General features: G+C 38.1%; 1 protein-coding gene across 1 annotated transcript; it reads right to left on the minus strand.

The window, feature by feature from the left end:
- Positions 1-250: 250 nt before the first annotated feature.
- Positions 251-13,775, minus strand: qrfprb (pyroglutamylated RFamide peptide receptor b; the record flags this gene model as incomplete). Its single annotated transcript, XM_084434627.1, has 6 exons — positions 12,907-13,775; positions 8,869-9,027; positions 6,455-6,516; positions 5,073-5,308; positions 2,520-2,617; positions 251-654 (listed from the first exon to the last, which is right to left on the minus strand). Exons 1-6 carry the CDS (start codon positions 13,271-13,273, stop codon positions 251-253), a joined length of 1,326 nt encoding a protein of 441 aa, XP_084290753.1. The 5' UTR covers positions 13,274-13,775.
- Positions 13,776-14,270: the final 495 nt, after the last annotated feature.

The following is a 14,270-nucleotide window of genomic DNA, read 5'->3' on the forward strand; positions in this document are numbered from 1 at the left end:
ACATCTTGGATGATGTGGGGGTGAGTAAACTATCAGGAAAGTTGAATTCTGAAGTGAACTTCTCCTTTAAGTGAGGTCATTGTGTTGTTCTGCACGCTAACTAGCGCTAGGGCGTCTTTCTCTGCGTCTCCCATCATGGATTTGAAATCCCGAACTCATCCGACAGCAGTTATTGAGATTATCTCAAGGCTGGTTTTTCTTGCCATGAACACCTCAATGTCTGAGATCCTCTGCAAATGTCATAATGAGTTTATGTCACGCAGGAGCTGCTCGCGGGCAGCTGGCATGTAGCGGTTTTGCCTCTCTGCTCCGCGAACGCTGTGGATATCTCCAGATCTCCTTGAGACGAGGTCAACACTCGGCTCCGATGCGCGGGCAGGGCTTCGGTGTTCCCGCTGGTGGTGTTGCTGCTGAAAGGCTCAGTTTTCAGGTGTTTGGAGAAGTGCACGCTGAGGTTGGGCCGCTGTATAGCGCCGCCCTGGTGGCCGGGACGCCTCAGGTAAGAGGAGAGCGTGGACACGCAACTCTTCTTGAAGTTCTCGTTCATGAAGGCGTAGACGATGGGGTTGTTGAAGGAGTTGGAGAAGCCGATGGCCTGGACCACAGCGATGATCATGTTCACCGTGACCTCGTTGTAGTTCTTCTCCAGGTCGTCTGAATGAAGAACGGACAGGTATTTTTATTTCGGTACATGAAGCTGTAAAGGTTTATTGCTGACAGCTCATATTGGACAGCCAATTAATTCAATTAATTGTTTATTTGTATAGCGCTTTTCACAATACACATCGTTTCAAAGCAGCTTTACAGAAAATGCATGAGTCCATATTATTATTTAGAGTTATCTGTTATAATATCATATTATTGATAATAGTTATCTGTTATCAGAGGAAACTGTATAAGTTATGTATTTCAGAAATGTACATATACAATATATATATGTGTTTACATTAACATCAGATGCTTATTTTACAATCCTCTCAGACTGGAGACTTTAAAAGTGTTTAAAAATGTGTTTAGTCGAATCATTTTTTACTTTCTCTGTAAAGTTGCCCTAATTGTTGCTTTTAAGGTGGATTTGCTTTCCAGTTTTAGCAAAAGAGAAGCTGCAGATTTGTGTCAATTTTTATGGTTTAACATTTGAAAATGAAGAAAGTAAAACTCAAATATTCATATTGTAATTATAAGGTTGTAATATAAAAACAAATATTATAATATTTATTAATATTATATTATGTTTTCATAACAATTTTTTTTATTTTACAGTCAAATATTATTTTTCTATATAGTAACAATTTTTTAAGTGATTTTTTTTTATAGCCATATTGATGTTTTATTTATTTTGTTTTATTGCTAAATAAATGCACTATACTGCATATTCATTGTATTTCTACTTATCCTGTTCTTCAATATTGAATGTATGTTTGAATAAATCCGTTTTATGACAGCCACCATTTAAATGTTAATATAAAAATGATTGTCATTAAATATATATTATAGCATTATATAAACTTCTTTAATTTCTAGGCAGTGGCTATTTGCACTGTGTAAATGGCAACTAGATTCTATTTACACTGTAAAAATAGTTATTTATGCTTTTTATACTTATAGTTGCAGATATTTTTTGCACCACAGTGTTGTTTACATTAAACGCTATGCAAAAATAACATTAGAAATCATTATTAATATTATAAAATGGATGACGCCTTATTGGGAAAATAAAGCCCTCCCTAAACTTAACCCTAACCGATAATCATGTTTTATTGCTATTTTAACACAATATTTCCACTTTTCGAATATGTTCTTCATTTTTATTGAAAATAAATGACTGTCCAATCTGATACATGATGGGAAAAAGGAGTAGAGCGAGTTTTGCTAAAGGCAAATGCTAATGCTACTGTTGACACCCAGTCTGCAAGAAGCTGCAAACATGTCAGCGTTTTCACCTGATGTGAGTTTGCAGGTCTGTAGTAATCAGCTTTATACTGTGTCCTTACCGGAAAAAATGTGATAAAAGCTGTTTGTAGATCCAAACCAGCCGTAGCCGAAACAATTAGACCTGCTCGTCACTAAAACCATCTGGACGTGCCTGATTTAAGACGCCTATTTGTAGTTACTCAGAACATGTTTTTTAGGGACGTCTGAGCTTATATTCGTGTAGTGGTGTTTGATTGAGGCATGCAATCAAATAGAGTGGAGATATTTAACCCTGTGCCCTGTGGGTGGTTCTGGTCTAATGATCAATCATCCGGGTTGTTAACAGTGATTGTGGGTTCAGCGTCGAGAACGAGTGACCAAGAAGTCTCTGGAATGGCACGTAACCACAGGTTATCGCAACTACACTGATCTGCCACGTGAATGGAAAGAATCTGAAAGGTGAGTAAAGTACTATGTGTAATTTTTGTGCAGTTCAGATTATTCACACGGAGCCGCTGCGAGATGATTGGATCAGGACAGACGCGTTCAGTTCTCGAGTGCATTAACATGACGCTCTCTGGAGTAAATGGCCATGACACACTTACTGTACTCGAACAGCATGTGCACGATGTGAAACGGCGCCCAGCAGACGGTGAACAGAAGGACAATAGTGATCATCATTTTGACGGCACGTTTCTTCTTCCTGTTAGAACAGCAAAAAAGGAAAGTTACTGTAATATCAATGTAATCAGATTACTTAAAAAGTATCTCAGTTACTTTTTCAAATTAGTAACGCAAGTTACTTTGTTTTCCCGTTATTTTTACTCCTCTCATTGGCACAAAAACACAGTATTCCTCAAAATGAATAAAAACAGTGAAATGCACTGTCAGAATATTATGGAAACCTGTGATTTAATTAAATGTTAAATAATACAAATATACTTTATGTATTTAATCTCACTTTATTAACCAATGTCTTTGCTGCTGACCTTCGATGATCCAATTCCACCGTATATATCAAAAATGTATTTCACTTTTGGTGTTAAAGGGCCTTTATGTTTGCCAAAAATAGAATTACTTATATTTTGTAATTAAAAAAAACAAACAAGTAAGTCCAGCTAGGGGAGTAACGTAGCCTGGGTTTCCCCATGCTGCCTTGCTCGCAGCGCGATTTTATTCACACTGCTAGGCAGTCTGGACACCATGGACCAGATTTTCCCCTGAAAAAGGGAACCAATCACAGAACGGGGAGGGAGCAGCAAGACGATGACGACACCGAAGCAGTTTGTTTATATCTATGGATCCAACATGGCATCAGACTCGACGTTACCTTCTACCCTCATGTTTATCTTGCACAAACGGTAATATTCGCTAAACGCCATCGTGCACAAATAAATCTTTGACCCATCGTCTTTTTTCCTCGTCGAATTTCTGTCACTCTACGTACGTCATCTGGTATAATTGAAGCGATTGGCTATGAGCTACGTACAGGCGCATTTGATAGACATTCATAGCGCCCAATAAACGGCACTGGGCATTCGTAAACCACGCCTCAAATACGAGAAAATTAACATGTGGTTCCCAGACCAAGTCTCAAATGAGACTTGGTCTGACGTTAGCCAGGCTAGGAGTAACGCAATATTTTAACGCATTACTTTTAAAAGTAACTGACGAGAAAAACTTGTCGTATTCACTCAATGCATTGTTCATGATGCAAAGTGATGAGCTTGTAAGAACTGAGAAATTAGGAGATGCCGGACAGTCTGGTTGAAGAGCGACCAGACCCTGAGAGGACAAAGGGGACCTCTCTGGAAATTACCATTTGAACTCCTCCTCATGCACTATCGAGACTAAAGTCTCACCTCAGAGTCATCCTAATCTACATCTCTTTCCCTCATCCCCCTCTCCTTCTCCCCCAATGTGAAGATCACCAAGGACTCGCCCAAGAATATATGGTTTAATGTGAGTATTATACATATTTAGTATCATTTGAAATGTCTCATTGCGACTGGTACAAATGTCTCATTTCCAAATAAGTAAAACAAAAGGTAATAAGGTTTTTAAGAGTTTAGGGATAACTGACACACAAAGGAAGGTGGTCTCTAGACAAATGGTCTCCTAACTCCCCAAAGGTGTAACTTCTGAATGCACATTTCCATTGTTAAAAGATGTTTCCAAGTGAAAGAGGTCCTGACTATATAATGAAATGCAGCAGGGGATTCTGGGCCTTTTCTGTATTTCAGATTCAGATTTCAGAGAGTGAGATCTCTCAGCCTCATGTGTATCTTAATGTTGGGTTTGCATCTCTTCTCTTTATTCCAGAGCATTTGATGTTTTGTATCGATTATCTTTGAAATGATTATGAAATTGGCATGATACATTTACCTGACATAATAAATTGTTACATTTGATTATTCTAACTGACTTTGGCATTATTTTCATTAAAGAGTTAAAAGGAATAATCAAACATTCGCTCACATTTAATGATGCACAGATATCATTAAAACCTTTTCATTTATGGCGTCAGATTAAATAACGAGAGAATACATATTCAAATGTATTGCATTTAATCAAAAAATACTTTTTTGCCTCGAGAAAAGGACAGTAACACGTAGAGACCTTCCGCGCTGGTCGGATGGTCCATTGGTAACACTAAAAGCCTTTTTAATGCATTAATTATGCCTTGTAATGCACTGTATGATCTCGTGAATAATTGTAACCACAGGTATAATACATTATTATTCTCATCTATTCATTGTTGCACCTTCAGAAAGTATAATGCATTAAAACACATGACAAACAACCAGTTTCAGATGTAATCTGGTTATGATTATTTATTAAAAGATATAATGCATAACAACGTGCATTATGAATATGCATTATGCATAAAGGCTTAAATATGCACTTACTTTATATGCATAAAGTGTTTCCGTAGTCAGAAAAATAAGCTTGATTTTTATCCACTGGATTTTGATTTGAAGGAAACATGTAATGCTATTGGGTAAAATGAGTTGTTTGTTATTATTTTTCTGTTTCATCTGAAAACGCATCGTATTATGGAAGTAAAATAGGTTGGGAACACGTTAGTGCATATGAAAGCGCTATATAAATGCCTCATTCATGTTGATTATTTATTTTTTACACTTTTTTCAGTGTACCTGGAGATTTTGCTGATCTCCCTGTGGTTCATGGCGCTGAGGACAGAAGAGTCTCCCACACGTTTGCGGATCCAGAGCTCGATGCCGATGCGACTGTAGAGGAAGAGCATGGCGGCGAGCGGGAGCAGGAACAGCGCCACCATCATGAAGGTGGTGTAAACCTGACGGTGCACCAGTGAATGCCAGCGCTCGTGACAGCACACGTGATGGTGGTCGTACAAGAAGTCATACTTCACCTGAGGAACACAGATAACAGAGGAAACCTTATTGGTATTCATACAAAGCATGCATGACTTTTAAAAGAGCTGTAGGCAATATATTTTAGAGTAGCATGCATAAAATCTCCCTACTGTCTGAAAATGTGTGTCGTCTTAGCCAATCAGAAATGCTCTCTGAATGTCAATCCTTGTAAATGTTTAGATATTTTTGGAGGGTGGAAATTCAAAATTCAATTGCAAACCACACAGGTTTAACTGTAATTTGCTCATTTTCATCTTCTTTATCATGCAGTTGTTATACTGCTATTCTTAGACTACTGTTATGATGCTTTATAAAACTTTTATGTAACTTTCCGAACTTGACAGACATCAGTAAATGGAAAAAAGCGGCATTAAGGTTCCTCAAATTCATTTGCACATCAGCCGACAGCGTTGAAGGACACAAGGGTGAGTAATGATGACTTGTTTGTCATTTATTATGCCTTATAATGCACTGTATGATCTCATGAATAATAGTAACCACAGTTATAATACATTATAATACTCGTCTACTCAATGTTACACCTTTAGAAAGTATAATGCATTGAAACAAACAACCAATTTCAGATGTAATCTGCAAATATTATAATGCATTTTGAATTATTTATGAAAACAATGCATTACAACGTACTTTATGAATGCTAATATAATGCATTATACATAAAGGCTTCGATCAAAGTGTTTCCATAATATTCAGGATTTTATCCACTGGATTTTCATTGTTATGAAGCATATCATGTTATTTGCTTAAATGCAATTGCATGTGCCCACAGTTATGTCAGTAAATAAAAGGCATTTTGAAGGGAAAGCAAGTTTGTGTTTTCATTTGTAAATCCATCACATTACAGAAGTAAAATGAGTGGGAACATGTTGACTGAGCGCAGATAAATCAATGAATAACGCATGAACTCCTGCGATGATGAACCGCACTCGAGTGAATCTCTTCAAGGACAGTGATGTGGCATCGCGTGTTTAATGAGCTGACGGACTCTGTCAAGCTTCACTAAACGATCATTTTCACATGTGTCAAAGCAATTAGCCTTGTTAAATGTTCTCAGTTAACAGTGATTAACTTGCAGTGATTTCAGTTAAACAGTTTATGAGGCTCTTTCATCAGTCACTCACCTCTAACTGCTGCACAAACAGCATCGGTGATCCCACCATGACCGCAGCGATCCACACCAGCCCTGCACATGTATATAAACCTGGATATTAATGGATTCTTCCCATGAGCCCGTCATGTTAATGAAGAACAGCTGCATATACCCCAACCTAGCAGAGGAAAAACCCTCGAGGGAACCGCTCATATTTGCACATGCAAATGAAAAGCTAGTTATGTATTTCCCAACAGGGAGAGATTACATTTATTTAACCATTTGTTTTTATGCTGTTATTTTCTCCACTGGGGAACTGCTTTTTAATGATAACAGGCCTACTGTGGATAGATGGTATTTAGTTATTATTGTAATTTATTAAGTAATCATACGGTATAATTCCTGGTGGAAAAACTACATTACCCATGATTCTGCGAAGAAAATCTCTTTTAATTAGATCCGCAGTGCTTCATGACACTGTAGTTCTTTCTTTCATTAAAGCTGTTAAGTTCAGTCTTGTACTTTTGTGCCTCATAATCATGAGTTTTGGACAGTCACGGAAATGTTGTATAAACATTAGTTCCAGCGTTTTAGGGAGAAAATGTCAAACAGTGACAGAAAACATTGGAGAGACCGATGAGGATGTGCAGTTTTACAGCCTTGTGTAAACACATGTGACCACAAAACCAGTCACATGGGTCAATTTTTTTAAATTGAGATGTATACATCATCTTAAAGCTGAATAAATAAGCTTTCCATTGATGTGTGGTGTGTTATGATAGGACAATATTTGGTCGAGATACAACTATTGAATATCTGTAATCTGAGGATGCAAAAAAATCAAAACATTGAGAAAATCTCCTCTAAAGTTCTACATTTATGTTGGCGATTGTGCTGCATTCACTCACAGAAATACATGTTTTATATATTTACGGTTGGAATTTTACAAAATATCTTCATGGAACATGATCTTTACTTAATATCCTAATGATTTTTGGCATAAAAGAAAAATGGATAATTTTGACCCATATAATGTATTGTTGGCTATTGCCACAGATATACCCGTGCGACTCGAGACTGGTGACGTGATCCAGGGTTACACATTTTGTGTGGCGTTTATCCAATCAGTGACACTGCAAATTAGGACATTAACCAGGGTTTAGGAATGCACAGTGTGAAACCTCAGTTTAGAGGATTAATTATTAACCTCTGGTAAAGTGTAAGCTACATTTACATTTAATCATTTAGCAGACGCTTTTAGCCAAAGTGACTTACAAATGCGGAGAGCAATAGATGCAGTTAAACTAACTGTAGGACAACAATATGGAAGTGCTGTGACCCTTCCCAGTTTAGTCAATGCAGTGTATTCAAAAAAAGAAAAAAGATATAGACTAGAAGAGAAGAGAAAAAAAAGTGTTAGTATTAATGGATCAAGTGTTGCGAGTGTGAAAAGTGTGACCCAGGGTTTAGAATGACCCAGGGTTTAGAATGTCCCAGGGTTTAAAATGACCCAGGGTTTAAAATGACCCAGGGTTTAAAATGACCCAGGGTTTAGAATGACCCAGGGTTTAAAATGTCCCAGGGTTTAAAATGACCCAGGGTTTAAAATGACCCAGGGTTTAGAATGTCCCAGGGTTTAGAATGACCCAGGGTTTAGAATGACCCAGGGTTTAGAATGTCCCAGGGTTTAGAATGTCCCAGGGTTTAAAATGACCCAGGGTTTAAAATGACCCAGGGTTTAAAATGACCCAGGGTTTAAAATGTCCCAGGGTTTAAAATGACCCAGGGTTTAGAATGACCCAGGGTTTAAAATGTCCCAGGGTTTAAAATGACCCAGGGTTAATAGTTTCAAGTGTGAGAGTTTGTGATTGGCAGCTGGTTGGTTTGGTTCATGTTTTTTTTGTTTTTTTAAATGCCTATGGAAAAATGTATGGGAAAATACTTTTGGAACTGAGAAGTGGGCGGGAACAGTCGCAATCTATTTAGAACATTTTGGAATGTTTTCTGGAAATTTGTGGAATACTTTTTTTTGTAATTTTATAACTTTATACATCAGCCCACGGTCCTCCAGATATAAACCCTCACATTAGAGAGCACAGCGCTTTGTGGATATAATGATGTTCTCCATTCTTTAGAAAGCCCGATACGCTGCAGTGACTGATGGGATTTACATCAGACTGATCCACAGGACTCTCAGAGACACGAGCTCGTGAGCTGCCTACTGATGTGACCTTAAATATACGAGGGATTTGAAAGTGAGAGTCGTTTCACTGGTGAAGCATGTTAATACATTTTTATGAATTAAAAAAAAAAAATTAAGTTGCACTGTAACACCAGGAATGTGTATTAAGACCGTAAGTGAAGTCAAATTGTATTTTTAGGGCTTCTTCAGCATGTTTATTTGAATAAGAAAGTAAACAGTCGAGTGTGTGTGTTTGACCTTACCTAACATTTTGTAGGCTCGTTTGGGCGTGTACTGCCTCTTCATCTTGAGCGGATAGACGATGCCCTGGTACCTCTCGATGGCGATGCAGGTCATGGTGAGGATGCCGGTTACGATGGCAGTGGTCTGCACAAAAGGAACGGTCTTACATACTAGAACACCTGCACATACAACACACACAAAAACACAAAAAAAACACAATTTATAGTAGTGCTAAACTGATGTCGAAAGATGGCTAATATTTAGAATACAATTTATGGATGGTTAAAGCACTTAAAGTTTATTTCACGGTTTGAAGGTCCGAATGTGAGTTTCAGTGCAGCTTCAAAGTCTCGATATGATCCCAGCCGAGGAATAAGAGTCTTATCTAGACAAACCAGCGGACATTTTATGAAAATAAATAAACATTTATATTCCTAAACAGACCTTTCAACTTGATTACGCATTGCAGAGCTGGTACAAGATGAGCATTTGTGGTTAAAAAGTATATAAATGTCTATATGGTCGATGGTTTGTCTAGATAAGACTCTTATTCCTCGGCTGGGATCGTGTCGAGACTTTGAAGCTGCACTGAAACTGTTGGACCTTCAAACCGTTGGACCCCATTGAAGTCACTATATGGAGAAAAACCTTGGAATGTTTTCCTCAGAACCTTTATTTCTTTTCCACTGAAGAGAGAAAGACATGACGTGGGGGTGAGTAAATTATCTCATCATTTAACTCTGTCTCAAAAATACCTAAAAAAATTTAAACTGAACATGTTTGTTTTGAATGTTTGCAGTTGCAACATGACAGTGAGTTACTGCGCAGAGAAACGGGACATGATGTTCAGCAAGAGGAGCACAAAACACGTGCTCACAAAACAGAAGTGTTTAGGATTAAAGGTACGTCACACTGGACCTTGTGCTCAATTCTCCTCCATTCACCTCCATCAACTCCATTCACCTTCATTCTCCTCCATTCACCTCCATCAACTCCATTCACCTTCATTCAACTCTATTCACCTCCATTCAACTCCATCCATTCACCTCCATTTACCTCCATCAACTCCATTCACCTTCATTCAACTCCATTCACCTCCATTCAACTCCATTCACCTCCATCAACTCCATTCTCCTCCATTCACCTCCATCAACTCCATTCACCCACATTCACCTCCATTCACCTCCATTCTCCTCCATTCAACTCCATTCAGTCACCTCCATTCAACTCCATTCACCTCCATTCATTTTCATTCAACTCCATTCAGTCACCTCCGTTCACCTCCATTCAACTCCATCCATTCACCTCCATTCAACTCCATTCTGTCACCTCCATTCACCTCCATTCAACTCCATCCATTCACCTTCCATTCAACTTCATTCATCTCCATTCAACTCCATTCAGTCACCTTGATTCAACTCCATTCATCTCCATTGAACTCCAGTCACCTCCATTCAACTCCATTCAACTCCATTCAGTCACCTCCATTCAACTCCATTCAACTCCATTCAGTCACCTCCATTCACCTCCATTCAGCTCCATTCTGTCACATCCATTCACCTCCATTCAGTCAACTCCATTCAGTCACCTCCATTCACCTCCATTCACCTCTATTCAAATCCATTCACCTCGATTCATCTCCATTGAACTCCATTGAACTCCATTCACCTCCATTCAGTCAACTCCATTCAGTCACCTCCGTTCACCTCCATTCACCTCTATTCAAATCCATTCACCTCGATTCATCTCCATTGAACTCCATTCATCTCCATTTACCTCTATTCAACTCCATTCACCTCCATTCACCTCCATCAACTCCATTCTCCTCCATTCACCTCCATCAACTCCATTCACCTCCATTCTCCTTCATTCAACTCCATTCATCTCCATTCAACTCCATTCACCTCCATTCAGTCACCTCCGTTCACTTCCATTCAGTCACCTCCATTCACCTCCATTCAACTCCATCCATTCACCTCCATTCAACTCCATTCAGTCACCTCCATCCATTCACCTCCATTCAACTTCATTCATCTCCATTCATCTCCATTCAACTCCATTCATTCACCTCCATTCAACTCCATTCATCTCCATTGAACTCCATTCACCTCCATTCAACTCCATTCACTCACCTCCATTCAGCTCCATTCTGTCACATCCATTCACCTCCATTCAGTCAACTCCATTCAGTCACCTCCGTTCACCTCCATTCATCTCCATTCAACTCCATTCACCTCCATTCACACGTAAACTAATGCGGTGGAGAAGAAACTCAAAAGCAGTTGTTCGCTACGGTCAGGTGTGACGAACTTTAGCTCTTGGCTTAGTGCATGGAATACAACATTCAACGCTGCATGATTGACAGTTTTATGAGAAAGTGGAGTAGATGAATAATAAATCACAAATGTGAAATATATTATTAACTACAGAAGTGAACTTCATTGTCTGCGCTCCCATTGGTTGTCCTTATTTGCATAAAGTTGTTAGTATGATTGTATGATTATGAGTTAAACAGTGTTTACACTCAGTGATTTTGAAGTTGTAATGCAGTAATGATAAAATAAATAAGAGAAGGAAATGTTTGTCTGTGCTCTCAGTTTCTCTCATTCACACTTTAGATTCAGACCTGAAGTGTTTCTTAAATTAAACCCACAGGAAAACTGCCTTTAGAAACACTGCAGCGACGCCAGACAGAAACACTGTGCGATGCTGATACCTTGTTTTTTTAAAAATGATTGCTATATTCATAAATCATTACTTTGTGGAGCTTTTTTGTAAGCGACATCCTTTATTTACAGGATTGGTGAACATATAATATGTAAAAAATGGGTAAATTTTAGGAGGTTTTCACTTAAAAGAAAGAACCACAAAGTACCGTGTGCGAGTGAGAGAGAGAGAGTGTGTGTGTGTGTGTGTGTGTGTGTGTGTGTGAGAGAGAGAGAGAGAGAGAGAGTAAAGGCGGGCACTGTGCGATGTCTGAGTGATTTTAGCAAGGTTACCTACTCACACTGAACGAGTAGATCGCATGCGATGTAAAGCCAGCTCGTGTTGTATGTGCTCACACACTACACGGCCCGATCATCGAGCTGCGACTGCTCACACTATACGTGTGAGTTATGTGCGATAACCTCCGTGTCGGGTTACGCCGATAAACCATGATATGGTGTATCCGATCCCGAGGCACTCAGAACTCGGCTCAAAATCGGACGAAAATCGCATAGTGTATGCCCGCCTTAAGTGTGTGTGTGTGTGTGTGTGTGTGTGAGAGAGAGAGAGAGAGAGAGAGAGAGAGAGAGAGAGAGAGAGAGAGAGAGAGAGAGAGAGAGAGAGAGAGAGAGAGAGAGAGAGAGAGAGAGAGAATATTGAGATAATATTAATATGAGTATAATATTTTTCAGCATACATTTTTTTAGGTTATATGAACTTTATATAAATATTTATTGTATATACATTTAACTTTTCATGTTTCACCATTTTAATCACCTTTTTATATTCAGTACTTCATTTTAAATGATCCTGCAGTGACAACTGATTTCATAAACATAGCCTACTAATATTCCATAACATCATAAAAAAATAAAATAAAAAAAACAGCATGCATGGGGGAAAATGTAAAAACATTGACTGTGAATTAATCGACACTAATTGTGTATTGTTAATTTAACGTCCAAATTTCAAACGTTTGAATTATTATAAAATTTCACCTAAAATAACGTCTGATGTTTTGTAGTTCACAAATAACAAACGCAAACATCGACATTTTAGGTTGAAATTGACATAGTTTTATGCTGTTTTTATATGCGCCACCTGCTCCAATGCTGTTACTTGTTACACCGTTTTAACAAGTAATTCACTACATATTTTAATTATGCTAATATGAGCTCATAAACTGAACAACACGAAATGTTTAACTAGTTTCAGTCAGATGAAGAATAGCATGTCATTACTTGTCAGTGTTTGTCGACTTCATAGTATCGTCAACTACCATCTTCATGTCGTGCCATGTTTGATAATGAGTAATTAAAGTGATTAAATGGATTGTAAATGATTTCTCTGACCTCCCAGCCACTCTGAGGAGATGTTTTGCAGGAGTGTGAACGGGACACAGAAGAAGGTGATGAGAAGATCACTGACCGCCAGCGAACAGATGAAGATGTTGGTCGCCGTTCGCATCGCGCGTTTACGCGCCACAATATAAACCACCAAACTGTTTCCAACCAGCGCCAGCACGAAAATAATCACGTATACGACCACAAATGTGGTTTTAGCTCCGGCTGGGAGTTCAGGGATGTAAACCAGCGGCTGGATGTCGTATGTATCGATGAATTCCTGCCGGGAAAGGTTGTAGTATTGCAGGAGTTCCTGGAGCGCCTCAGGAGTGATCTTCGTAGTGGCCGTCATCTCTGTGGAGGAAGAAGAAGACATCTCGCTTTCTTGATTATATTATTCACATACGAAGGGAAAAAGTACAAATCCAGGTATGCAGTGACGTTCAGTGAGCTGTAATAAAATCCATGCGCGCGCGCGCGCCCGAGCTTCTGTGGGTAGCGTCAGTGCGCGTTCGCCAAACTCTTATTTTCGCCTCGTGAAAGAAAAAACAAACATGCTTTTGTAAATCATAGGTATGATAAAACGTCGAAATTATGACATATTGAGTCTCTTGTCTTGGGTTATTTTTATTTTTATTTTTTTTTTTGACTATTTCATAATTTCGACTTATAGGTCATAGCCTAATTGACTTAGTAGCCTGTCATAATTTCGACTTTTTGTTTTTATGTCTAATGATAAAGTAAAAAATTAAGAATTAGTATGTCATAAATTTCAATTTTGACTTTTTAATGTCATAAATTATCATTTCGACTATTAGGCCAAAATTTTCTATTTTTTGGCTACTTTTTAACATCATATTTATAAACTGCATGAGTTTGTGCACACACACACACACACACACACACACACACATATATCATACATACATACATACATACATACATACATACATATATATATATATATATATATATATATATATATATATATATATATATATATATATATATAAAATCACACACACACAGACATATTTATATATATATATATAAACACACAAACATCAATCAATTTTTTTTAAATAACTTGGGTTACATGGTTGAGCTGTTTTGACATTTTCAATTATTCGTGTGCATGGGTCGATTTATCACAGAATTGGATATAGAGTTATTACAGTTGTTGTTCCTCCTGTAATATCTGTGGTGATGATACTTCTGTAAGACACACGTCATGTGGTGCAGAAAATTCCTGCTGAGTGCTTATTGACGTACACAAGTGGAGCACGATTGCCATCGCGTTGGTTAGTTTATATTCATGAATTGATTCTTTAAGTGGTTTTCATTTGTGAATGAACATCCCTCGAATCCATATT

Source organism: Rutilus rutilus (genome assembly GCF_951802725.1).
Source record: "Rutilus rutilus genome assembly, chromosome: 16".
Lineage (NCBI taxonomy): Eukaryota > Metazoa > Chordata > Actinopteri > Cypriniformes > Leuciscidae > Rutilus > Rutilus rutilus.